Here is a 27,234-nt window from a genome sequence, read left to right as displayed (position 1 = left end):
AAAAAAAAAAAAAAAATCTGAATTAGTCTGTTCATTGTACCACAGCCTCTACTATCTAAGAATATTCTCCATAGACATAGTACACAAACCAGAAATTCTTGATAAAAGAAAAAACGCTCTGAATCCATGGACTTCACACTACTTCTCCGAAGAGTAAACAAGACAGTTAAATCTCTGCAGAGCCCTAAAGAGGTTAAGCTGTTGAACTTTGAGAAAAGATGACTGAGGGGGGATATGATAGAGGTCTGTAAAATCATGATTGGAATAGAATTAGTAAATAAAAATTGGTTATTTACTCTCAGATAATACAAGGACTAGGGGACACCATGAAGTTAGCAAGTAGCACTTTTAAAATAAATCAGAGATAATTCTTTTTCACTCAACACACAATTAAGCTCTGGAATTCATTGCCAGAGGATGTGGTTAAGGCATTTAGCATAGCTGGGTTTAAAAACGGTTTGGACAAGTTCCTGGAGAAGTCCATAAATTGATATTAATCAAATTGACTTAGGGAATAACCAGTGCTATTACTGGCATTAGTAGCATGGGATCTATAAAATGTTTAGGTACCAGCCAGGCCTGGGTTTCAGGATATTCACAATGAGGCAGGCGTAACTTGCGCACGCCAGCCAGGTGCCGGCGCGCAAACCTCCGGCACGGCCGCTGTGCTGGAGGACTTGGATCGCCCCCGGCCCTGCCCCCGGCCCACCGCCCCGCCCTGGCCCCACCCCCGATCTGCCTATTTTCGAAAGCCCCGGGACATACGTGCGTCCTGGGGCTTGCGCGTGCCGCCAAGCCTATGCAAAATAGGCTCGGCATGCGCAGGAGTAGGTTTTCGGGGGTTACGAGCGTATCTTACGCGCATAACCCTTTGAAAATCTACCCCACATTTTGTGTGCACAAATAGTGTCTTCTATGCACAAAACTGTTTTATGTGTGCAAGTGCAATGTTTTGTGCATATGGTTAACATGCACAATACATGATTTCTAGGTCTAAAAGTTGTCCATACAAAACATCAATTAACAGCATAAAAATTGAGTTGTGCCACTTATGTTTTGCATGCATGACTTGTAGGAGCACAAATCACTTTCTGCACTCAACAGTGTGCACCAACTGTATTTTATGTGCAGAAGCCCCAAAACACAAAGACCTGGTTGCTTACTACAGCTGATAGCATATATTTATAGTAATCTGAGGCTTACTTCTTTTATTGGAATTTTAATTTACTATTAATTTTAACATCTAATTTTATCTCATTTAAAGCTACATTAGATATGTTTATCTTGCACTTATTGTATTCATTTTATCTTATGTTCTTGTTAATTTTTCCCTATATTGTATTTTATGGATTTATTTATATGATTTATCCTTTTTAACTGATTGTAAACTGCTCATGATAGAATAACTGAATGACGGTATACAAAATTTATAAATAAACAAATAGAATAAACCCCAGACACTAACACTTTCCCTAGAAACTTTATTCCACTTCTGAGTATGAATTACATTTCCAGCATTAAGAAAACATGAGCTAAGCCTATGCACCTCTCTGAATTGGAGGCCAATGCCTTGATTAATATGGGATTTGAGTGAAGAAGTGTAAATTTGTGCACACTAAACTCCTTTTTGCACTGGGAGTGAAGTTCTAAGTACAAAAATGTGCCAACTTGTGCACACAGTCCAGCACCTTATCACACTGGGGACTCTGCTTTTAATCAGACCAAGTTACCACACCTGCTGTATTTTATTTTGATTTCTTAGATACTCACGTCCAAAAAAATAAAACCAACTATGAGCAACTTACAGCATCAACATAAAATACAATAAGACAAATCTACAATAAAACAGATAAAAATAAAACGAAACATAAAACCAACAAACAATTATGATACTGCCTTTGCTACACCAAAATCCCTAGAATTCCTATCTACTTGTTAATCATCATTCTGTCATTGCCATATAAAACCTGAAGACGCAGTCTAAAAGGCAAACAGCGCTTTCTGAAGCTCAGAGAGTCCTCCCCCAGTCTAAATTCTTTTGGGACGGAATTCCACAGGCATGGGGCAACATATGTCCTCTTCTGAGTAAAGGCCAATTTGGTTTCAGCCAAAGAAGGAACAGCTAATTTTCAACAAGAACGCAAAACTGTCTTCACATGGTAGACATTTATTCTATCCTGCAAATACTGAAGGCCTACACCATAAATCACTCTATGTACAATGGACAAGATCTTACAATTTATTTGAAAGAAGACTGGCAACCAAAGTAGAAGAAATGCGAACTGACGATTTCGGCCCCGTTATTATCCAAGCAGCTGTATTTTGTATATACTGAAGCCTATTAAGTGGTTTCTTGTGTAACCCAGCAGCAAGGCATTACAATAATCCAATCTGCTAGATAGAAGGCCCTGGACCGCCAGGATCATAACGTGTCTAGACAAAATGAAGGTTTTGCATTAATTGGAGCTACCAAAATGACAATTTACCAACTTGTCTACCTGATTTTGCATACTTAGCTCTGTGTCCAGAATTACTCACAACAGTCTCACTTAAGGCCGCATTTCTGGCAGTATAATGTCATGAGGTTTGGCACTTGAGCTGTTAATAACCGTCCTCTTGAAAATAGCTGTTTATTTTTTATTTCTGAAGTCCATTGGAAATGTTTTTCTGGAATCTGCCTTGAAATAGTCTTTGTGAAAGTGCAGACTATACGTTTTAATAAATTCAAATTCATTTGTATAGGGTGGCCACCCTATTGCTGTAGCTCACCTGTTGATTTACAGAGAATGGGAAATTAAATTAACTGGTTTCTTGTTCTCTGTAAATCCACAGGTTTAGATTTGGGTTTCAGGAGGGACACTGCTTCCCAGCAATACGAAATGTGGCTCAGAATGTGTGGCGTTTAATATATACTTTGAGCCACATTTCGTATTGCTGGGAAGCAGTGTCCCTCCTGAAACCCAAATCTAAACCTGTGGATTTACAGAGAACAAGAAACGAGTTTCTCAGTCTCTGTATACAGTACAGTCAAACCTACATATCATTATGCATGATTTTGTGCCTGCGTTTTCAGACGGGAACAGTGCTGAAAGCTGAAAAGTGGGCTCTTTCCTTTTGCTATTGACGTTCAGGTTGCAGGGGGCTGGTCGGCAGCTCATTCTGGACAGAGATCTCCCCTCTAGGGACTGTTAGTTTGTAAGAAGGCTTCTGGCTAGCTCAGAGAAGGTCACACTGCTGAATACTAGAATAAACTATTACCCAAAGAAGACACACAGTTCATGCAACAGGCAATACTCAATATAACGACGCAATTAAAGCCTTTTCAGGATGAGTACATAAAGCAAATCTTGACTACTGCTTTTCATGTATGGTGAAGTGTATTCTTTATCCAATTTATTCTTTCCCCCCCCCCCCTCCCCCATCCACTTTTGGTCTCTGTAGCAACCTTAGGGTCAAGGTTTTCCCAGTGTAAGGTGCTTAGTCTATCACGCGCTATTAGTGAGAATAAGACCTGCATCCTATGGGAAACCTGCTGCCGTTTTAGCTCACATTCCACTCTTCCTTTAGCAGTTTACCAGCAGGGAGGGGAAGCATTTCCAGAACTCAGGAGTATGGAAGATTTATTTCCGGCTGTTTTGTAGGCGTCCGCAGCCTCATTTTGTTTTCTTCTATTTTTTGCTTCCGTTTTATGTTGTTTAACTTTAGTGCGCACTACATTTTTTAGTGTGCGCTAAAACCCATTTAGCGTGCACTAATTTGATTCGGTGCAAACAGCGCTTTCTGAAGCTCAGAGAGTCCTCCCCCAGTCTAAATTCTTTTGGGACGGAATTCCACAGGCATGGGGCAACATATGTCCTCTTCTGAGTAAAGGCCAATTTGGTTTCAGCCAAAATATCCGCACTGAATATGTAGGAGAGATGTGTGCATACAATGGAGGAAGCACGCAGAAACGTCTGTCCTGCATGTTCACTGTGGATACCCTGAAAAGCAGACTGGCCGGGCGGTCCCCGGGGACAGGGCTGACAACCCTTGCCCTATAAGCGCCTTGCTTCACCAGATCAGTGTAGCGTGTATCCAGCCTAAAGCACAAAAACTTGCCTTGAGTTTTGCAAAGCAGACTGGTCTCCTTGGACCAGTGCAGCAGGATAAAAACCACTTTAGAAAAGGCACTTGGGCGTTCTTCATTTAAAGGAACCAGCGAGGTTACAGTGTACCCTTTTTGTTTTCCTATCTGTTGAGTGGAGTGAATGAAGTCGTTTTCACTAGTGTTACATAATGCCTGCTTTCCACACGTACCCATCCCTGGTGCTCTCCACTCCAGACAGGGGTGACAGATGGTGATGGGAGCTGGTGAGAGCCGACTCCAGCACATGGTGCCTGGGGGGTAGATGGTGAGTGGGTGGCAGCAGCCCTGACGTTGCTCCGTTGTTGGTGGCACTGGAGCCAGTATACATGCCTGAAAGGCAAACAAATGTAATTTTGTAAAGCAAATGAGTAAACCCAAAATGAATTTGTGTTTTATAATTTGTTTACTGTTCCACTAAAATACGTCTCGCACGTGCACACACACACACATTTAGAAAAGAACTTTTACTAGAAAACCTTTTGTTCTTTATCTAACTTAACATACGATAATTTAAAAAACTTTCCTATGTGATTTTCTGAATTTATTCAGGAAAATACAAATATCTGCAGAATAAAATTTAAGCCCATGGTTCCCACAGCCAGTCAGGTTTTCAGGATCTCCCCAGTTACTCGGCATACATTGGAGACCCAGTGGATATACATTTAGCTCGTGCATATTCATCACATGGAGATCCTGAGAACCCGACCTGCTGTGGGGTCAATAGGACAGATTTGGGAACTACTTATTCAGGAAAATCCCCAGGCAGAGAAGAAGACCTCGCAAGGGCTGGCAAACGAGGTTGCACTGTTGTGGTTTTCTCAGGATTTACTGAGAAGTTGTGCTCTGATTTCAGCTTTGACCCTTCTCCTGTGCCCCAGGACAAGTCGTGGTGCTGCCACCTAACCTGCGAAACTGTGGGGAAACAGAAGACTGAGGCAGTGCAGGCTACAGGTCTGCCTGTGACAGTGTGGAATACTGAGGCAGTGCAGGCTAAAGGTCTGCCTGTGACAGTGTGGAATACTGAGGCAGTGCAGGCTAAAGGTCTGCCTGTGACAGTGTGGAATACTGAGGCAGTGCAGGCTACAGGTCTGCCTGTGACAGTGTGGAATACTGAGGCAGTGCAGGCTAAAGGTCTGCCTGTGACAGTGTGGAATACTGAGGCAGTGCAGGCTAAAGGTCTGCCTGTGACAGTGTGGAATACTGAGGCAGTGCAGGCTACAGGTCTGCCTGTGACAGTGTGGAATACTGAGGCAGTGCAGGCTAAAGGTCTGCCTGCGACAGTGTGGAATACTGAGGCAGTGCAGGCTACAGGTCTGCCTGTGACAGTGTGGAATACTGAGGCAGTGCAGGCTACAGGTCTGCCTGCGACAGTGTGGAATACTGAGGCAGTGCAGGCTACAGGTCTGCCTGTGACAGTGTGGAATACTGAGGCAGTGCAGGCTAAAGGTCTGCCTGTGACAGTGTGGAATACTGAGGCAGTGCAGGCTACAGGTCTGCCTGTGACAGTGTGGAATACTGAGGCAGTGCAGGCTAAAGGTCTGCCTGCGACAGTGTGGAATACTGAGGCAGTGCAGGCTACAGGTCTGCCTGTGACAGTGTGGAATACTGAGGCAGTGCAGGCTACAGGTCTGCCTGTGACAGTGTGGAATACTGAGGCAGTGCAGGCTACAGGTCTGCCTGTGACAGTGTGGAATACTGAGGCAGTGCAGGCTAAAGGTCTGCCTGCGACAGTGTGGAATACTGAGGCAGTGCAGGCTAAAGGTCTGCCTGTGACAGTGTGGAATACTGAGGCAGTGCAGGCTACAGGTCTGCCTGTGACAGTGTGGAATACTGAGGCAGTGCAGGCTACAGGTCTGCCTGTGACAGTGTGGAATACTGAGGCAGTGCAGGCTACAGGTCTGCCTGCGACAGTCTGGTGTTTATCGGGTATTGTTAGGATTGGTGCTATTAATGTAAACCACTCTGATATATTTTTACACAGAAAAGCGGTATATTAAATAAACAAACACATGTGCATTACCTGCCAAAAGATTATCTTAAAACAATCTTAACCGCAGAAATGTGTTACAAAAGTAGAAATGTGATAGCACAAAAAAATGCAAGGAAAATGAGGTAAAACAATCAGTGTACTTCATTTCCTTTTTTTCTTACATTTTTTTGTGGAATTGCATTATCATTTTTGTAGCACATTTCTGCAGGTTTGTGGCAAGCAAATGCACATGGGAAGCTCGGATTCTGCACTTAGGCCAGGACGCGCACTTTTATCCTAATGGGGTAGGTTGCATCAGTTTTTCCTAATAGACGAATGCTCCTCTTTGTGCACACCCAGAAGAAGCCGTTACACTTTCTTGCGTGCCTGCGCTCCTGGGCATGCTTTGGTTCATCACTTCTGTCTTTTCTTCTAGCTCGACTGTTGATTTGTCTGTTTTGTTTTGTTTTTTTAATGTCTTTGATACGAACGTATGGAAGCACAGCATTGCCGCATGCGAGTCTGCATTTTAAGCAAGTGGAACGTGCTTTCTTCAGTTTGTGCAGCATTCCCTTTCTTGCATTCAACCCTTGGTAGTGACTCGATAACTTGATGGCTGGGCAAAGATAAAGAATTCAAAGGGGCGTGGGGACAAACATGTGGATCCCTAAAGGCGCTAGAGGATGGACATGTGGAAAAGGGTGCATGGGGGTGACCTGCTGGTGCGGCTGTTACTACCCTTAACAGAAGGCATGGGGATTACTACCCTTAACCAATAAGCTCTCTGCTTCAATGGCAGGGGGAAAAGGGGAACTGGATTCAGACAACAGCCAACGAAGGCCCCGACTTTTATAGTCTGGGTACCTGAGAAGCATGGGGGTAACCTGCACTCCCTACCCTTAACAGAAGGCAGGGGATTACTACCCTTAACCAATAAGCCTTGATGCCTTTGACGCAACTGCAACATCACTCTCTGCTTCGACCATGGGGTGGAGGGAGAGGAATTGGATTCAGATGACAAACAACATGGGTCCTGACTTTTATGGTCTGGGGTACTCATATGCAAACATAAGGGAAAAAGCACAGGACTGCTGCAACGGGCAAGTCTATAAGCGCTGCACATCAAGCAGCACTGTCTGAATTTTCAAGAAGGCTCCTCACCCAGCAAAAGAGAAACATGGGAGTAACCTGCACAGCGAGGCCGCTACTACCGTAAGAAGCTTGCTGCGCAGGCTGGAGGGACCATTTGGTCCAGTTCTGCCATCATTACCACGTTACTAAAAGGTGAATTTTAAAAGCTCAGCAGGCACCAAAATCGGGAGATGCGTGCACAAATCAGGCTCGCAAGTGCCCACCGAATTCTAAAAGCCGCCCAGATGCCCGCGAATCTCCCGCTGTGCGCACATCTCACTTGATTTCAAAAAGGAGCCTGGGCTGGGTGCGGTCTGGGCATTTGAGAGCGTGGTAGTCAAGAGATGTGCGTGAACATATTTACCGTATGTGCCACAGTGCGCACGTAAGTTTACTTCTGCTATAGCGGTGTAAGTTGTAGAAAAACCCCAAAACAAAACAGCTGTTTTGGAGGGGTTCAAAGGATATGGGGTAACTAGGGAGGAGTGCAGACTATTAAACCAGGGGTGGGGGGAGGACCCAGCTCTTAACTGCGCAAACTGGTGGACAAACTGGTGAAATTGCTCATGGATGTGCGCCGGTTTTAAAATCTCCTGACTTAAGTGGTAGAAAAGGGATTTATGTGCCTAGGCGCGCGCCCACTTAAAATCACATGTGTGAGCGCTCAGGCTGTTTTATAACACGTGCGCTTGTTATAAAACCGCCACGTCCTTGGGAGCTTGCTGATGCGCGTGCGGCCTGCCCGCTGCTTTGAAAGTTTACCGTCCCTTTGAGCAGAAACTCTCCTGTTGCAAACTCTGACCCTCACGCTGCTCATCAGGACTTGACTTTCAGTTCCTTTGGCGAGACAAAAACCCATGGAGTACAGGAGAAAGCCATCGTGTGCAGGACAAAGAAACAATGACACGAGTTCACTGATGAAATGAAAAAACATGAAAGAAAAAAAATAAGCAGATTCTTACTGTGCACTAAAACACAAACTAGTGGGACCCAGAAAATGACTCTACTGAATGTTATTGCACATGTGTGGGCCCCTCAAAATGTTTACTGAAGTGGTCAGAACTGTCTAAGATGGCAGATTGTGGTTTGTGAAATCACCAGCCATTATTATGAAAGCTGCTTTTTAGTAATTACAGCATTACATAGATTTGTATACAAAAAAACTGAATTGCAGTTCGGATTTAATGCGGAATTTTCGGAAGGCACTACAACCGTGTTGAGGTAGCGAATTGACTGGAAAGAGTGAAGCAATCCTACATCACGGGGGCGTCCTCTCCAAGCATAACAATTGATTTATTTTCAGACTAACAGAATCCTTTCACCTTTAAAAAAAAAAAAGAAAAGCCAGGGATGGGAATGCTGCAGAGGCCCGGTTCACAGCCCCTGGGGCGTGGGAGTCTCAGTCATCACGCAACGGCGACACCTAGTGACCCAACGCAGGGCGCAGAATTGTGGAGTTCCACGTAAGAGGAAGCCGGGGACACGGTCTCCAACCGCGGAAATGTCGCTGCAATGCCTGGGGCGAGGTGAGCTGACCGGAGATATAAAACAGGGGACAGAATCTCCAGGCGTTTGCAAATGAAGCTGCGTGGGTGGCACCAGAAAGAAGCCCAGATTGCAAGGGAGCTGGAACCAGAGCCAAAAAAACCAAAAAAACAAACATTCTACCATGTTAGTGCCTAAGCTGGAAAACCCATGTTATAGTAAACCTGTGCCAGAGTTTCAACGTTGTCACCGTTTTGAACCGATTAGAAAAAAAAAAAAAGTCATGTACATAAGCATGCAGCTTGAAGGAGATACCTGATCTTGAAATCAGCCGTGCCCGGCCTTGCCGTGCCTACAGGGGTGGTTCATCTCCAGTCTTCCGGGTCAAGAACCCCTTCAGTCTCCAAATACGTGTCGTCCATCAAACTTCTAAATGGTTTAACCTTTAGCCTTAGCATCTGTTACCAGCACAGGGGCTCTGAGCATCTGTGATTAGAGCTGCGTGTGTGCCGTAATATAATTACTCTACAAGGGAGGGAGTTAAACTCGAACAAAAAAAGAGGGTGAAGGTCCAGGAGGAAATCGAATGGAGAATGAGGAGGGCACGCGGCCCGAGCGAGAGGGGAATCGGCAGGGAGGACGAGCGCCCCGGGTGGCAGGGGTCAACGCGAGCTCCAGAGGTGCCTGCGTGCGCCGTGACGCGCGAGAGGTGTTAGACGAGCAGGTGTGCGTTGCACTGCTGCTCGCGTCACAGAGAGGACTTTCTCTCCCGCAGCGTCTTCTGGGCCCAAGCACAGCTCTGTCTTTGAAGCTGAACTCAAAAGGATGGGATCGTTTCAAACATTCCATTTTCACATTATTGGCTTTCATCCCTGACATATTTAAAATATGCTGCAGCTTGGGGGAAAAATAAAATCTAAAGATCCATAGTAATCCAAGAAATCCCCGAGGCATTAGGGTTCTGCACATTAATATTGTGGTTTCTTTGAAAAAAAAAAAGAAATATTACATGAACATTTTCAGATGGGATAAAAAAGACCATTATAAATTTGTAGATGCAGAACACTCAAGAATGGCTGGATGCTGATTTATTCTGAAATATCACTGCTGCTTATCCTAAACGCGGCAGCCATTCAAATTCCGCCTTTTGTCTTTATCGCGTAAGGCTGCTCGTCATAGGGCACTACCCCAGGCTTAAGAAAATGGCAGAGAAGCCTCACAGCCTTCACAGTGACTGAGAAACCTTTTTTTTTTTTTTACCATAAAAACAGCCTCTCGGGTCAGAACTCACTCTCTTATGCTCCTCCAGTTCCTAATAACTTAATCCGGCAGAACTGGGAGTGGGGGAGGGGGGTTTATGCCCGTGCCGCACTATTGTTCCCCCTCCCCTCTGCGTCAGGCCCTAGCCAGCAGGGAAGCGGCTGGATTAGGGAGTAGGCCACTGGCCAATAAATAGTGTTGGGGGCACCAGCCCCGTAGGCCGTGACCAGAGCCTGGTAATTGTCCATAATGTTAACCCTGCTGCACCCTGTAATTTTACATTTGATGTTAACCAAAAGGAGGCTGAGGGATGCAAAGCTGGAAGGTTACGGGGCACACATGCCCTTTTTAACCACATCTTGTTTTCACAAAGGCGCACAGGTGGGGCTGACCAAAAGAAAAAAAGAACAAAGATCCAGAGCATAAAACTTCTGTTTTGTAATCTCACAGGCCTACAGCTTTGGTTTTTGGGGGTTTTTTTTTTCCAGTACATTTAGGACCTGCTTTACTAAGGATTTTCTCCCATTCTGCATCTATGGAGGGGAACGTAGTGAATGAGGCCTTCGGTATATTTCAGCCTAGCATCCTTACCTGTTAGTGCGTCATGGCCCAATGATCTCCCACATTTTCCTTCCAAAATATGTTGAGAAGGTGGATGGAGCTGCTGCACGGTTACGCATTCGTTAAGCACATTGCGCTCCACATCAATGCACGAATGTAGCTACAAGATGAGGATAAAAAACAAGGAGATTTTCTTTCAAAGTAAACAATACTGTAGCTAATGGAATTCACATGTCCATTTGCTAATAGCTTATGTGCAAAAGGAAGGAACGGAATGTAATTCTTAGCAACTTCCTATTACTCAGGCTATGCCCAGCGCCTAGCACGGCTAAGTAGAAGTCATTCCGCACTTCATTTGTTTTAAACTTGACAATCACATGCACTAAACATGATGCCAGCTGCATTTCAGTGCCAGCATGCCCCAAAGCTTCCCAAACTTTGTGCCAAGAAAACGCATCCAGCGGGTCTCAGGGACGTGCAGGAAGAGACCGTTCGGCCCGCTTTGCTGAAAAGGTTCAGGCCTGCTGTCCTTCAGCGAGCGTGACATTTTCGGTCCCTGCGCCGATGGGTTCGGAGCCAGTGGGGAATCCTGCGTCTGTCGGTTGCTGTGCAGGACCTCTCTGAGAAGTCGGGGCCATTTTCTCTGGAAACGACCACGCTTTGGCACAAGCGTTTGAGGCATGTTCTTGAAAACCACAACGCCAATTGTATTAAAAACAGCCGAAAAGCAGAATTGAGAATGAAAAGCGTCTCTAATTCCCTTTTAACCAGATCTATGTGGCCAAGCTTTGGTCATAATGCAGCGCTCGGATTACACAGATCTCTCGTTTATAGTCCATGGCCGTTTAATAAATAGTTATTGTTTTGAAGTTGATCGTTTTTTTTGTGTAACGGAGCTCCCAGGGGTTTGGTTAATCTCAATGAAGTGCACAGGCATGCCATCCAGACTTCCACTGTGCCTGCTTTTGTTTGCTCAAGATACCATCTCACATTTTGGCTTCCAATTTGCAGCTGCAGTCAATAAAACATTGTAATCACTACCAAATTAACCAGGAGAAGCCTTAATTCTGTTCACCTCAAAAAACCCTTGCCGTCTTTGATTTGTTTTGCCTCTCCAAGATGCAGTACTCAGAATCTCCTTCAACAGATCGTTTAGCTAAAATATTTCCCCTTTATCATTAAGCCGATACCTTCTCTTTTTAATCAATATTAGTGCCTGCTCTGGTTTTCTTTCAGTTGAAAAGGAAAACCAAATTAACCCTCCCCTCCTGCATTTTAACTATTGTGCAGCTATTCTAATGTGTCCTAAATGGACACAACATCTGTACAAACATGAAGACTAATGTGTTTTAAAAGTGCTTGGCTAGAGGCAACGTTAAGGAACACAGAGCCAGAAATCTTGGGATTAAATTATTTCTAAGAGGTCTCCCCTCCCCCACCACTAAAACCAATTACAAGAATTCTAGGGAAACACAGCTTTCCTGAAATTTACAAATTGGCAGTGCTGTTTAACGAGCTGCAACCGAGGCACATGCCAAATAAGTTGCTAATTTGAAATATCCCCCCACCTCCCCCAGATGTGCAAGTGCTTTAAATACTTTGAACAAACAGCAGACACAGATACGATGCTAAGATTAGCAGAAGGAAGAGCTGGAATCCTGGGAACAAGCCCTTGGCGTTAATAGATGCAGGGGAACCGGTCTGCAGAGTGAAAAAAAAAAAAAGTGCAGAGCCCCCCCTAAACCAGATCCGCCTTGCTCCCCTGGGCTTAATTCATTTCTCCGACATCCTTGTATGGTTCTGCAAGCGCCGCGATCTTACCTTCTTACGCACCTGTTGCTCTTTGGCGGAATGGGCCTTGACATGCTTTCGCAGGGAGCTGGGGTCGGTGTAGCGCTTGCAGCATCCGGGAATCTGGCAGGCGTACGGTTTCTGTACGTGCGAGCGAGGAGGCGGTGGGGGTGGAAGAGAGAGGGAGATAACCATGAAAAGGAATCGGCGGTAACAAGTCTTGTTACTACCAAACATCAAGGGACCATAACTTATGCGGAAAAAATAATAGATCGTCATCTAATTATGCGCACATCATTTCAATCCTGTGCATTAGAACCTCTGTCCAGAACGTGTCTGTACTCTGCAGCCTAAACTCTGTTCAAACACAGAGTGCGTCACTGATAATTAATTAACATATTGGATTATGCACTAGCAAATATCTTTTTTTATTGCTCTTTATTTGCAAGTTTTATTCATCATTTTTTTAAAACAAAAATCATCCCGAAAGAATAGTCACCATGGCGTGTTTTAAAAGATTTGCAATAGAAGCACAATGTCTGCTGTTACGATAGTTTTTCAGGAAAACTTGAAGCTCAGCTGCTATTTGCCTTCTGGAGCCCAAAACTGCTGGGTGTGAATTGAGCTCTTGGAGAATAAAAATAATTTACTAAAAAAAAAAATAAAAAATCCTAGTGACAGTAGGCTCTATTGCCAGCCACCTGCTAGGAATCCACAACTGGAGCCAAGGACTACTGATCTTAAATCCCATGAACTCCACACCTGACAGTTTGGCCCGGATTTCCTCTCTCTCTCCTCTCGGTCTCTTCAAGCTAAATTATTTTGTTTCAAACTGGAACAAACTGTCGCATAATTGCTTATATCATGGTTCAGTTCACTGCCTGGGACTTCATACATGCAGCTGAATGATGATGTCATCACCATGGGACAGGTTCTCTGTTTCAGACAGACCTGCAGTTCCATGCCATTGTTTCACTATTATTTTCAAAATGTAAATAAGGATTTTATAAGTGCGTGCCAAAGTAAGTTGTGCAGATGGCGTTTCAATGTGCTCTTTTAAAAATGTTTTCCTAGCAGCAGTAAGCACCTTGTCTTTTCCATTAATTTGTTCTTTCTCTTTGTCAAATCAACCTTTGTACATTAGAGTTCAACCTCAGCACCCTGGAGTAAAAAGCTGGCCATATACAGCACGCTATGGTCCCCTGGGGCAGAAGTAATTGTGTTTATATATAGATAGATAGATAGACAGATATAACACTATCAGCTATACTGTATAAGGCTGCTCTGTGACTTCCAAATCGCAGTTTCTCAGTTTACAGCTTAAAAACACTTTTTCTTTTGCAGACTCAGGTGCTCCACTGTTTAAAAATGCAACACATATGTCAGGACATGTTCTTTCCAGAGCTCATGACATCAATTTCAGGAAGAACACATTCTGGGCTTTGAAATGCATTTTCAATGTGCAGAACCACCCCCCCTCAAAAGATGCAGCCAGTAAGTAGAGCAGGCACATCCCAGCAAAACAAAGATGCCATCCTTATACAGCGACCTTTATTAATGGAATGGGCATTTTAAACGTCAAAAGAAACAAAAAATGAGAATTACCCTACAGCCAGGGGATTAAACAGTTAAGTAAGAAGCCAAGTGCTGAGCAGGAATACAAAACAGAGGAAGAGCAGCCCTGTGGATGTGACAGCATCAGACACATCTGAAGTTCGTAAAAAAAAAAAAGTTACTGTACCTTTCTGCTGATTGCACACAGGTCAGAGTAAAAAGCAGCAGAAGAGAAAAAAGAAGAAACAGTTAAAAAAAAAAAGTTTCTCTGCAAGAACAGGCGGAGAGAAATGCACAAGCGCATGGAGTCAGTTCTGCATGATTATTAATGCCATGGGCACAGCAAATTTACTAAACCACGGGGAACTCTACTACCAGTAATTAGATTTCAGAAGTACCTTTCTTGAAAGAAGTTGATAATGCTTATAAAGCAAAGCCGAACAGTTCCAATTTACAGTATTTTACCTCTTCATTAAATGAAACCCTATCGTAAGAGAGCTTTGGTTTGGAAAATGTGACTATGTGTCTTTCCCCTCTAAGTGTTTGTTTTTGCAGGCTCTTCTGTGTTGTATATTTACACATTCCTTAATGCTGCATGGGCTGAAATGTTTAGCTCTTTAAACCGTAAACATCAGGGCCAGCCTGATGACTCAATGGCACTGCTGCCGCGCTGCCATGTGAAAGAGCTGGGTTCCAATCCCCGGGGCTGTGGCTGCTGCCGAGGTAAGGGGGTCTGCAGCTTGCGTCTCAGCCATCGCACAACGGTGACACCTCGTGGCCGGACTCCGGCGCATGTGTATCAAGTTCCAGAGGATGCAACCTGTCTGTTTATCCTTTTACTAAGGACTGTTCCTGCAACGGCTGGGCTGGCTCGGGGGCAATGAGGTTTAAAATTAATGGGGGTGGGAATCGTTAGCAGCTGCGAATGAAGGCTCATGGTGCTGTAACTTCAATTAGAGACCAGTTCAGACTGAACTAGAAGCCCAAAGGAGCAAAAAGACACTGCTGGGCCCGAATCCTGCTCTCTTACCCACCCAGTAGGGCTGCCAGGACAGGTTGATCCAGTCCTGGTTTTACTCCCCTGCATGCAGGTACCTACAAGTCTTGCTTTTCTTAGGAACTGCAATGGGGAAATCAGAAGAAGTCCCTGCATGCAGTGGGGTAAAACCGGGACTGGATCAACCTGTCCTGAAAATCCGGAGCGAGCTGGCAACCTTATCACCCAGTCCAAAAAAACCAAAACAAACCAAACCAATCGCATTAAGAAGTTGTGCCCCATAAGCCTCTAAGTGAATATACATAATATTCACCTCTTTCAAACAAGGCAGATGAATGTACTGGAGGCATCCACACCTTCAGCTTCAATATAAGTATTTATACTTTGGTGATTCCTCTGAGATTAGGAGGCCCATCAGTTTATAATGCTATTAAACACAAGGTGAGAACTACAGATGAACGGAACCACCTCTGCATGAGGCTCGGTACCATACCTTCCTGCAACCTCTGTCCTTCCTACCCCTCAGCTTTCTTTCACCTCATGCTGCTGTCCCTCACCTGGGGAGCTCACTCTCACTTTATCAAGTCCTTTCCTCCCCACCTCTTTCTCCAAAGTTGGACCAAAGCCGCGCATTCACGGACGGATTCCACCAATCCCTGGAGAAACCCACCATCTTTGTGATCTCCTGCAAACGCCTCCTTCCTTCCTGAGGTCACTTGTATGGGCTCCTTTCAATCCCACTTACAGCTGCAGTCTCTTTAAGAAGAGTTAACCACCCTTTTCCCCATCTATATGATTTCTGTTCCAGTGGTTGGCAACTTGGGTTCTCGTGTCCCTCAAACGGGTTTAGTATTCCAGGCAACCAGAGCGCAAGCACATTAACCTGGTCGTGTAGAGCAAGAACATGCAGCTACGTATCATGCATACTCATGGTGGATATCCTAAAAACCAGACTCATATAGGAGCCATGAGAACCATAATGTTAAGCATTCAGTCCACCCTTAAAAATATTTCTGTCTACTTGTACAGAGCTGTGTACAGAGTGGCTTCTCTCGGAAGCTAAAATAGCAAGACATTGCTAACTGTGCATATTCTTTATAATAAAGAAGCATCTTTCCTTTTGGCTTTCATCATTAATCTTGTATCATTTATACCTTGTGTATTTTACACATCTCTGATCCCAAATCAGGCAACCCCACTGACTAATTTAAGGGTTCATGCATCCATGAAATTCTGTGAATAGCCAGATCACTAAAATATGTAATATAACTGCAATTAATATACTGGGTAAATTTCAGTTTGCTGGGGACATAAAAGTTACTGGCCACAGTAAGGGACCTGACAGCCAGCTGCCCAGATAAGACATCAGTGATGTCCCATAAGCAATCATTCAAGTATTTCTCGGTCAGTATCTTCTGTCTTTCACCGAAGTGCTGCAGGCTCCTAAAAGCGATCCATGCAGGCCATCCACGAGTTGTGCACAGAAATCTGCAGCTCTTTACCTGTCTGCATGGTCACTCTCCTCTTTCCTATGGATATATAATCTACCCAGCTGCAAACAGGATTACGTTTTCTTTGGAAGGTTCACTTTCTGACATTGTCAGAATTCAAAGGTCCACCAAATAAAGAAAGGAATGCAATTCAGCTTAACATGATTCATTCTTGGATGTGTGAAACAAAGGCCCTGGCCATGAACATATCTAATGCATCGCCCTCCATGTCTGAGATAACCAAGATGCCTCTCTTTAGGTTATATGGATGAACTTGCGCAGCTGCCCCTAATAAATGTTGGAAAAAGCAATCTTATTCTATATGGACTGCACGCTGTGAGGAACCCTGGTGTCCACGGCAGTGTGAAAGGAAGTTACAGTGTGCTTACAGTATCCAGATGCGTACGTTGATGCTTCGCTCGGTCACTGGAGTTACTGAAAGCTTTCTGGCAGCCGGGGTGCTGGCAGAGGTAGGGTTTCTCCCCAGTGTGGCTCCGCAGGTGGATCTTTAGGTTCTCAAGCCTAGAAAATGCCTTGTTGCACCCTTCAAACTGGAATAAAGTTAAAAAAAAGAAAACAAAAAACTCTGTAAAGCCCTTATTAAATAACCTGTGTGCAGCCACAATGAAGGCGGTGTGGAACCGAACCTTGAAGCGTCAGGATATAAATATCTGCAGTAATTCATAGATGGAATACAACATTCTGTACTATAGCCCCAAAGCTGCGCCAACCCGGATCCCCTCCTCGCCAGTGCACAGCACTGTGTCTGAGCCATGAGGATGGCCCACCAGTTAGTAATTAAAAGTTTTAACACCCCTCTCTCCCATGAAAGGTAGAAGCATAATAACGTGATGTCAAAAGAAGGGGTCTGCCCATCCACACCTACTGAGGGATCCCTACGCTTCCCTCAGAGATCCCCCGTGCTTGTCCCATGGGAACTTGACATCAGATACTGCTCTGGTCTCCTCTACCTCCACAGGGAGGCCGCTCCATGAATCCGCCATCCTCTCTGTGAAGAAATATTTCTTTAGATTACACCGAGCCTACTCCCTTTCAATCTCATCCTGTGAGGTCAAGCATTACTATTTTTGTGGTTCTAGAAAACAGGCTGACATGGGGAGCAATAAAGCAAAATGAATTTTTGAGGTGTTGGGGATTGGCAGATCCTACCTGAACCTTTGGGCATCCAGCCTTCATTCACAACTACCTGTGTTTGTCCCCCCATTTTTAACCCTGCAGTAGCAATCCTTGGCCAGGGGCCGCACAGCTCAGCTGCCTTCGAAACCTCTCCCACCCGGATTTTGGCCAACCGGTGTTGTGCAACAGTTAGGCTTGCCGTCACCTCTAGGGAAGCCCAAACAGGCGGATCCGGTCTTGCCGTTGCCCCATTGCATGCTTGGAGATGTAGTTCTGATTCCCCTAATAAAAGGAGGTCGACATTACCCAGCATGCAGTGGGACAACGCCAGGCCCGGATCACTCTCCTAGGGATGAGCTGGGTGAGGTGGTGATGGGGAAAGCTAATGCTATTGAGATACATGAGATCTTTTCAGGCTCACAGAGGGCAAATGTCAAAAATCCATTCACCTGGGCAAATGGCTATTTACTTGAGTAAAGGGGCTATTTAAAAATTGCCCACTCTGAGTGCGTTTAAAGGTACTGTAGATGCTTTGCTCCACATTGCGGCTACTTTTATCTGCATTTTTTTGTGGTAGGTAGGCAGAAAAAGGAGCCACAAAACACACCAGTGGGTACTTCTCTTTCCTTGGACCAAGGGGAAATGTGCTCGGACTTTCCTTTTGAGAACTGGATCTGGGGGTAAAAGGCACCCACCAACTTCCACCTGCCTCCTTCATGACCTAAACTAGGATTTCTTTTCATTCCTGAGCAACAGATAAAGTCTGGGAGAGAATTAAAGCTCAGAACAGAACCCAGTACAGTTCTGGAACATCAGTGGGCAGTGCCAGCATCTCTCAATGAGCCTGTGGCAACGGAGCAAACTGAACAACAATTAACTTAATGGCCTGTGTTTTGGGCTTTTTTTTAAGGGCAAAACTGATCCTGCAGTCTGTTTCAGCGGGAGAGCAATTACAGAGCTGAACGCTTAGACCTAAGAAAGGGTTAGAGAGCACACTCTGCACATTGCTTGGCTAATCGTTTCCTCTCCTTTAGTCATCAGACCTGCTGTGGCACCCGGTGTAAATGGACTGCAAAATAACTGGATTCCTTTCCCTGTGTACAACAATTAGACTAGTTTGTGAAACATGCTAAATCCTTCCACGTCCTTCTTATTCAGCTTCTCAATGGCGCTCTTTTACCGAGAGCTCTCACCTTGGTATCTGACCTTAATGCTGTGAAGGGAGCTTTCACCCTGGGATTGATGGAAGGGATGGGGGGGAGGGAGTCTCAGACATTGTACAATGGCGATACCTAATGGTCAGACTCGGAGCTACCGGGTACCAGGTGCCAGAGAGATCTGCGGCTGAGGACTATCACTGCGATGGCTAGGGGAGGGGGGAGGGAGGCTTAAAGATGGGGTAAAGCCAGGCCTAGTTGTGAAGAAAGGCTCACAGCACTGTAGCCCAACAGGAGCCAATTCTGACTGAAGTGGAAGCCCATAAGAGGAGGAAACATTTTAAAAAGTAAATCTGATCTCTTCCAGTAACTAGAGAGGATAAATATTATGGCAGTTTTATCTTGGTCATACTATGGAACTTGACGTAAATTATATAAGCTTGCAAATGATAAAACAGGTTCCACAAAACGTATCATACCATCCTCACACCAATCATAAGAAATTTGCCAAAATCAACAAGGCATCAGATACTAATAAAGTGCCAGAGTGCAATCTACCGTCTCCTGCCTGGCAATGAGCTGCAAGCGGTGTCAGATATTAGGCACACAAAGCTCTCATGCATTCGCTGGTTCTAAGAAATGTGCATCAACTCCAAAATAGACAAAACTCAATATACTTAACTAAGGAAAACTCTCAAAAAAAATTATAGAGCCTGAATAGACTAAGCGTCTAGCCACCATTTTTTGAATAAAGGGATGCCGACTGGGTTATATAAATGTGATTCCCTGATGCAGGCGAATACACGCCGAAACATGGGCTCCTGTCGCTTGGGCATTCTGTCTTGAACACAGCTTTCTTCATGGAGTTACATTTTCCTTCGAAGCTTAGTCTACTCGGTTTTTCCTTAGTTAAGTATATTGAGTTTTGTCTATTTTGGAGTTGATGTAAGAAGAAACCTGACCTATGATAAAGAAAAAAAACACCTTCGAGTCCCCGATGTACATAAATCCACGACGATAAGCGGAATTTATTTATCACAGAGGAAGAAATAAGGGCCCTCTTATTACAGATTGTAATGTGGAAGCCCCAGGTTAGATCTTAGGAGCAGGAAGGGGTGGAGCATCCCTGGCCACCAGCTCCTACGCTGCTGCATGGATTGCTCGGCCCAGGCTCTAGACCTCTCATGATTTTAAACATCTCTATCATATCCCCCCTCAGCCATCTCTTCTCCAAGCTGAAAAGTCCTAACCTCTTTAGTCTTTCCTCATAGGGGAGCTGTTCCATTCCCCTTATCATTTTGGTAGCCCTTCTCTGTACCGTCTCCATTGCAATTATATCTTTTTTGAGATGCAGCGACCAGAATTGTACACAGTATTTAAGGTGCGGTCTCACCATGGAGCGATACATAGATCGCCTACCTCTTTGTTTTCTTGGACCATCCCTTCCACATGAGGGGCCCGAGGTTGGAAGACACCGGGGGGAAAACTCTCCCTTCCAGGTGATGGAAAGCAGGCTCCTAGTGGCAGTACCGGGTCTAGAACGAGTAGATGTGAATCGGTTATTTACTCTTTCGGATAGTAGAAAGACTAGGGGGCAATCCATGAAGTTAGCATGGGGCACATTTAAGACTAATCGTAGAAAATTATTTTTCACTCAACGCACAATAAAGCTCTGGTATTTGTTGCCAGAGGATGTGGTTAGTGCAGTTAGTGTAGTTGGGTTCAAAAAAGGTTTGGATAAGTTCTTGGAGGTGAAGTCCATTACCTGATATTAATTAAGTTTACTTAGGGAATAGCCACTGCTATTAATTGTATCAGTAGTATGGGATCTTCTTAGTGTTTGGGTAATTGCCAGGTTCTTGTGGCCTGGTTTTGGCCTCTGTTGGAAACAGGATGCTGGGCTTGATGGACCCTTGGTCTGACCCAGTATGGCATTTTCTTATGTTCTTATGTTCTTAGGGAGCTGAACAAGGTTAGTTTATCCTTTGCTGTATCTGTATGGTACAAGGCAAACCCCCCCCCCCCCCCAAAAAAAAAACCCAAAGCTGGCAAGGTCAAGAATCACAGAGTCCAAGAAAAACAACAAGTCCAAGAAACAGGACACAGGATTACATAGCAAAAATGGTGCTCATTTTGTTGAGGCTTTCCTGCATGTTTCCAAACGATCCAGGAGTGTGCCGAAGAAAGCCTTAACTTCCCGGTAACACCCAGATTATTGGGTGGAGCTTTAGAAATCTTGACCTAGAACATCAGTCCAATCATCCGGCTCTACTTGTTATTTTTTTTTATTTAACTTTAGCAAAGCATCATGACTATAAATGTTGTCCCCTGGCCTGCAATGAAATGGTTCCACCATTAGCACCATATAAGAGGAGGGTCATGTCGAGTTAGCCAGCGAGGTGTTGGAAAGAGTCTGGACTGATCCAACCATGAACAGAAAGGACTGGCGCCGATGGCTCTTGTTCGTTTTTCATCTGCAATATCCGTGGCTTTGGCCCTTAGTATATAATCTCATTTCTTCTTGTAATTTCCTCCACATTTTGTTTTAATGCAAGTCTGCAGCTGGTTTTTCTTCTTTTTTTTAATCCAGCTTGCATTTTGTATTTCCAGATGTTATGCCGATTTCCTATTCCATGTATCAAAACCAGAAGGAAATCCATTTTCTTCGTTGTTGTTGTTGTTGAGAATTAGTGGAAGGATGCCAGGCTGATTATGCTTCCAATGGCTGGAAGCCAAGAAAATATTAATAAAACAGTGAAATACTACTGTTTTGAGCTCAAGATAATATTATCTGTGCAGTTTTCAATTAATTTCCCTCTACAGCTCAGCCAGCATTTGATGCGTGGGAAAAACCAAATGATTCTTTGTCCAGGAAATGTTCACTCTCCAGTTCTGAGGATAAAACTGATAGAAACTCAAACTGATTTGGACATTGGGAGAGGGAGAAGGGGAGGGTATTCTACAGTGCGTATGAGGTTTAGGAAATGAAGCTACATGGCATTAAAGTTGGATCACCAACTACATGTTACTTGTGCTGCCTCCTTTTTAAATTCTGTAAAACCTGCTCCCAAACTCATACAGCCTGAGTGCCTGCCCTGCTCCCAACATAAAATTAATTTGTATACTTAGGGGCGGATTTTCAAAGGGGTACGTGCATAGGTTACGCGTGTACCCCCCGAAAACCCACCCCAAACCCCCCCTGCACGCGCCAAGCCTATCTTGCATAGGCTGCCGGCGCGCGCAAAGCCCCGGGACGCGCGTAAGTCCCGGGGCTTTCCTGGGGGGGGGGGGGCGTGTTGGGGCATGTCGCGGCCGGCGCGTCATCGGGGGGTGTGTCGGGAGCATGGACGCGTCCTCCAGGCCAGCCCCCGGATCGGACCATGGTGAGCCGGCGGCCGGCCCAACACGCGCAAGTTACACCTGCCTTGGGCAGGCGTAACTTGTGCAACAAAGGTAGGGTGGGGTTTAGATAGGGCCGAGGGGGTGGGTTAGGTAGGGGAAGGGAGGGGAAGGTGCGGGGGGGGGGGGGGGGGTGGAACAGATGCCAGCTGCGCGGCTCGGCACACGCCGGCTGCCGATTTTGGGCAGCCTTACGTGCGCCGACCCCAGATTTTAACAGATGCGTGCGGCTACACGCGTATCTATTGAAATCCGGTGTACTTTTGTTTGCGCCTGGTGCGCAAACAAAAGTACACGCGCGGGTACTTTTATAAAATCTACCCCTTAATGTTTGACAGTTTCTCAGAATGGTTCCATGAGCACCAGTATGGCACCACCCACTGACTGATCTGAACTGTAAGGCATAGACATCTGACTGTAATGAAGAGAAAAGTTACCCCACACCTGCATTGCTGATATGCAAATTGAGCTCTACCCCTTCCCTCCCTGTATTCTCCAGCTCTGCCCTACTCTCCTGTTCCGCCCCCCTCTGTCTCTGTATGGAAATTGAGCTCCATCCCTCTCTCTCTCTTCCAGTAGTCTCCAGCTCCTCCCCTTTTCTCTGTATATTGACCAATCCCTACCACATAAGGAAATTGAGTTCCGCCTCTCTCTCTCTGGCTGTACTCTCCAGCTCTGCTCTCTCTCTGAATTGTCCAATTCACTCTCTATTACCACAAGTACACCCCAGCTCAGCCTGCACTCCCTACTACCACACACCTCAATTAGGCACTTCCTACACTTCACAGTATTTCCCTGTCTTTGGACAGGCTTTCACTACTAGTATCAAATATTTCCATTAGGACAAAAATTGCTCCAATTTCATCAATAAAACTATCCCCATGTTTACCATGGGAAAAACATCAGGACAAAATAGGATCAATTTTTTTGCCCTGGAGAAAAAGCTTGATACATCTGCCCCTAAATATTCCATGTAAATTCCATCTGCATCTAGTATGAATATTTGGAAGAGTGTATATTGTCCTTGTCTCTTCTATTTCCATTTTTTGCCTTCACGCCACAGTGATGCCATCTGCTATACCAAGTCTCTGCAGCTTGTGTTTCATTGTAGAGTTACAAGATCACTTATTTCTGTCATATTTCACCCACTTCCTAGCTCATCCTTTGATTGATAGGCAAGAAACACTTTCACATTAAAAATCAATCAGCTTTTTATCTAAAACGCAGGATTGCCCTAGCCCTTATCAAGAGTTTAGTTATCCCATTGCAGGTCACTACCAGATTAATAGTGAATATACCAATACATTGAAAGGAATCTTATTTACACATTCCTACTCCCTTAGCAACCTAAACTTAACTAAAAACGCAACAAAATTAAGATGAAGGCAGCAATCCAGCAGCAAGAGGGGGACCTTCCAGTCTTCTGGATCAAGTGTCACATATATGATTTTTTATCCACTGGTGAGAGGTTGTAGGTGTGCACCCAGTGTAAAGAACTCGTAACTTTCAGAGAATGAGTCCAATCTGTGGAGGCTAGAGTGGTAGACCTGGAGGAGCTGAGGCAGACAGAGAGGTATATAGATGAGACCCTCAGGGACATAGTAGCCAAGTCCCAACTCCAGTCTGGCAGCTTTGGTGCTGCCTTGGAGAATGAAGTTCTCCTGGTTGGAGAAGGAAGAGGTTAAGAAATATGAAAACTTGATGAATTCAGACACAGTATTTGTCTCCACCACCTCCATGGGGAGACCCAATCCATTCATCCGCTATTCTCTACTCCGATGGTGTAGAGGACCCAGGCTGTGAAGTCTTCTCCCTTTCAGCTTCATCAACTTTCTCCGTTCCATCGCCCCTCTGCTAATCCACACCATCTCACCCCATCATCACTACCACTCCTTTCCCCTCTCCAGAAATGACCCCCAGCACTCCTTTTGCTCCCGCCAACCTCCCCCCCCCCCTTAAGTCTCACAGCTGACAGACTTGTGCACTTTTATTCTATCCTGAGCTGTGTCCATTGTCCTGGCATCACGGCTGCAGTTTCTCCTCACAGACTGCTTGCAGTGTGTGTGCTCCAGGCTTTCCTCTCCTCTTCCTGCAGGCTTACTGAAGGGGGGGAGGCTAAAGAAGAAAACAGAGGCCTGGAGTTTTCTAGTGTTTCCCCAGGGACCCGGCAATTGATGCAAAATCCTCGAGTCTCTGGGGGAAATGAATATCCAGCATAACTTATCTGGTTAACTTTAGCTGGGCAAGTGTAACGCCCCCCCCCCCACCACCACACACACACACACAGGTAATTAACTGATTAGAAAAAAGAATAAATGGTCCAAAATTATTTCTCTGTCACTGGTAACAATTTAGGTTCTTTTGCTAGAGAGGAACAATGTAAAGTTCCAGGACCTTCTGCTCCAGATGCTTCTTAGTAAACCATAGCATTTCAACATAACAGCATAAAACCAATACACATATACAGTAAACTAAAATTATAACATAAAACTAAACAAACACAACCAATGCAATTTAAATCAATAACACACATCAAAATAAAACTCAAAATTCCAACCTTGTCATGACCACCAGCCCACACCAGCTAATCAGGGAACAGCCAAGTTTTAACCTTCTTACCAAAGGCCAAATGCTCCCTTCTCTGCCTGATCTCTAAACGGCGAGTTGTTCTATAATTCCAGATCAATGACAGCAATTTCATTTCACCGTAGCAGTGTAAGTTCTCGGGATTCCCGTTTTGTTTAATAAGTTCCTCCTCCTCTTCCCATAGTAAAAAGTAAAGCGGACATCAACGATGCGATGCAACACAATGCTTCAATTAACAAGAAACAAGAGCATTTTTTTTCATTCTTTGCTAGGGTGTGACGTGAAACATGCATTTGCAGACAAAGGCAAGCGAGCGCTGCAGTAGGCAACATGCACCATGCTCCCTATTTAATAATTTAAAGGTGAATTTTAAAAGCCTGATGTGTGCATTAATTAGGGGGTGTGCAAATATGTCAGGCTTGCACACTCTTTGCGAATTTTAAAAGCCGCCCGGATACGTGTGTAAATGCCGCAGCACACACATCTCGGAACTTCTCGAAAAGGGGTGCAGTGTGGACATGCTCTGGGTACATGATGTTTTGAGACTTGAACCAGAAATGTGCGCGTAAATACTTACATGAGCCGTCACGCACCGGGGAATGCACCAGGGTAGCCTGCTGTGCAATTTTACTTCTGTTATGATTGCTGTGTAAGGGAAAAAACCAAAACAAAACCCTAACAAGCCATTTTGGAGGGGTGAAACTGGGGGTGGGGGGGGGGGGGGTGTTCAGGCTATCAAACCAGGGAGGTTTGGAAGACCTAACTATTAACTGGGCAAACGGAGAAGGAACTGGTAAAACAGGCAATGGCATCGGCGCGTGTCCCTTTTAAAATTTACGCACATATGGTAGAAGTGACTTTTGCACACATAGGTGTGTGATCACTTAAAATTGGGTGCGCTTGTGCAGGAGACGGCGGTCCGGGGGCGGGTCCCGAGCCCTCCTCTGTTCCGGCGTGCGCAAGAGGCAGGCATAAGACATAAAATAAGGTAAGGGGGGGAATTTAGGTAGGGCTGGGATGGGTTAAATAGGGGGAGGGGAAGGGAGGGGAAGGGGGGGGGGGGGCCGGAAAAAAGTTCCCTCCAAGGCCGCTCCGCGTGCTCGCATGTTATAAAATCGGGCGCAGATTTGTTTGCGCCGGGTTGCGCGAACAAATCTACGCCCGCGCATATGTTTTAAAATCTGCCCCAATGTGGATATTGTGTGGAGAAATCTTAAAATACTTTTTGGCTCAGGTCTGCAGTCTATGGATAGAAACTGCATTTGGGTAGATTTCTAAAATATTAACTTATGTTGCAGTGTAAGGGTTACTCTGTAGCATATCACAATTTTCCTTACTACGATATTCTAACAGTCGTAATTGTTCCAAATGTTTTTCTTTGATTCCATTAATATCTTTGTTAAGTTTTAGTTATTTTATCTATCTGCCCTCAACGTTTAGTTATTCATTTGGTATTTGTAATCTATTTTTAACTGATGAATTGTATTTCTTCACTTCCATACTAATTGTAAACCGTTGTGAAGGTCTGACTGAGACAACGGTATATAAAACTTAATAAACATAAACCTTTGTAATGCACCCGAAATCACAGCAGAAACAATGCCCTGTTTCCTAACAGGGGCTCACTTTAATGGACTTACACACAGGCCGATACAGTACAGTGCGCTCCGGAGTGCACTGTTAGCCGGCATTTGGATGCACGTTTGACGCGCTAGCTTTACCCCTTATTCAGTAAGGGGTAATAGCGCGTCCAAAATGCGCATCCAACTCCCCCGAACCTAATAGCGCCCTCAACATGCAAATGTATGTTGATGGCCTTATTAGGTATTCCTGCGCGATTCAGTAAGTAAAATGTGTAGCCAAGCAGCACATTTTACTTTCAGAAATTAGCGCCTACCCAAAGGTAGGCGCTAATTTCTCCGGGCACCGGGAAAGTGCACAAGAAGCAGTAAAAACTGCTTTTCTGTGCACCCTTCAACTTAATATCATGGCGATATTAAGTCGGAGGTCCCAAAAGTTTAAAAAAGTAAAAAAAATAAATTTTGAAATAGGCCTGCGGCTCGCGGGTTGAAAACCGGACGCTCAATTTTGCCGGCGTCCGGTTTCCGAGCCCGTGGCTGTCAGCGGGCTCAAGAACTGACACCGGCAAAATTGAGCGTCGGCTCTCAAACCCGCTGACAACCGCCGCTCCTGTCCAAAAAGAGGCGCTAGGGACGCGCTAGTGTCCCTAGTGCCTCTTTTTACCGCCAGCCCTAATTTAAATAAATGTATTTACTGTATCGTGCACACAGGAGAGCGGGCGCTCTCCCGCGTTTTTTACTGTATCGGCCCTACAGTCTGTGCGAGCATAGGGAATTACCATTGTGTCTGGCATAAGTGTCAGTAGCAGAGATCAGAGGAACCAAACCAGAGGCTGAAAGAGCTGCGGCTCACACCGAAATGAATTATGACTGCAACCGAGAAATCTAAATAAGGTCCAGTGTAGCACTAGGAAAAAAAGCTCATTAATATACACCTTGGCCATGAGATCAGTCGAACAAGTCACCTTTTATTCTTAATCTCAGAAGGGAAAAAGCCAGTCATAGCAGCCG

The 27,234-nt window shown here is 45.0% G+C and overlaps 1 protein-coding gene across 5 annotated transcripts in view; it reads right to left on the bottom strand.

Annotated features, from left to right (window-relative positions):
* GLIS1 (GLIS family zinc finger 1) overlaps positions 1-27,234 on the bottom strand; it is a 293,185-nt gene that overhangs the window by 60,948 nt on the left and 205,003 nt on the right. For 4 of the 5 annotated variants that reach the window (XM_029617934.1, XM_029617936.1, XM_029617938.1 and 1 more), the window contains 4 exons: positions 16,754-16,915; positions 12,354-12,464; positions 10,563-10,692; positions 4,297-4,456 (listed from right to left, as the gene is read on the bottom strand). In XM_029617934.1, coding sequence (XP_029473794.1) covers positions 4,297-4,456; positions 10,563-10,692; positions 12,354-12,464; positions 16,754-16,915 — 563 coding nt within the window. The remainder of the gene's footprint in view (positions 1-4,296; positions 4,457-10,562; positions 10,693-12,353; positions 12,465-16,753; positions 16,916-27,234) is intronic. The other variant, XM_029617935.1, reaches the window with a different exon arrangement.

The sequence above is a fragment of the Rhinatrema bivittatum genome, chromosome 10 (genome assembly GCF_901001135.1).
Source record: "Rhinatrema bivittatum chromosome 10, aRhiBiv1.1, whole genome shotgun sequence".
NCBI classification, from domain to species: Eukaryota; Metazoa; Chordata; class Amphibia; order Gymnophiona; family Rhinatrematidae; genus Rhinatrema; species Rhinatrema bivittatum.
Note: the sequence above shows the minus strand (reverse complement) of the source record. Positions and strands in the feature narration are given on the sequence as shown.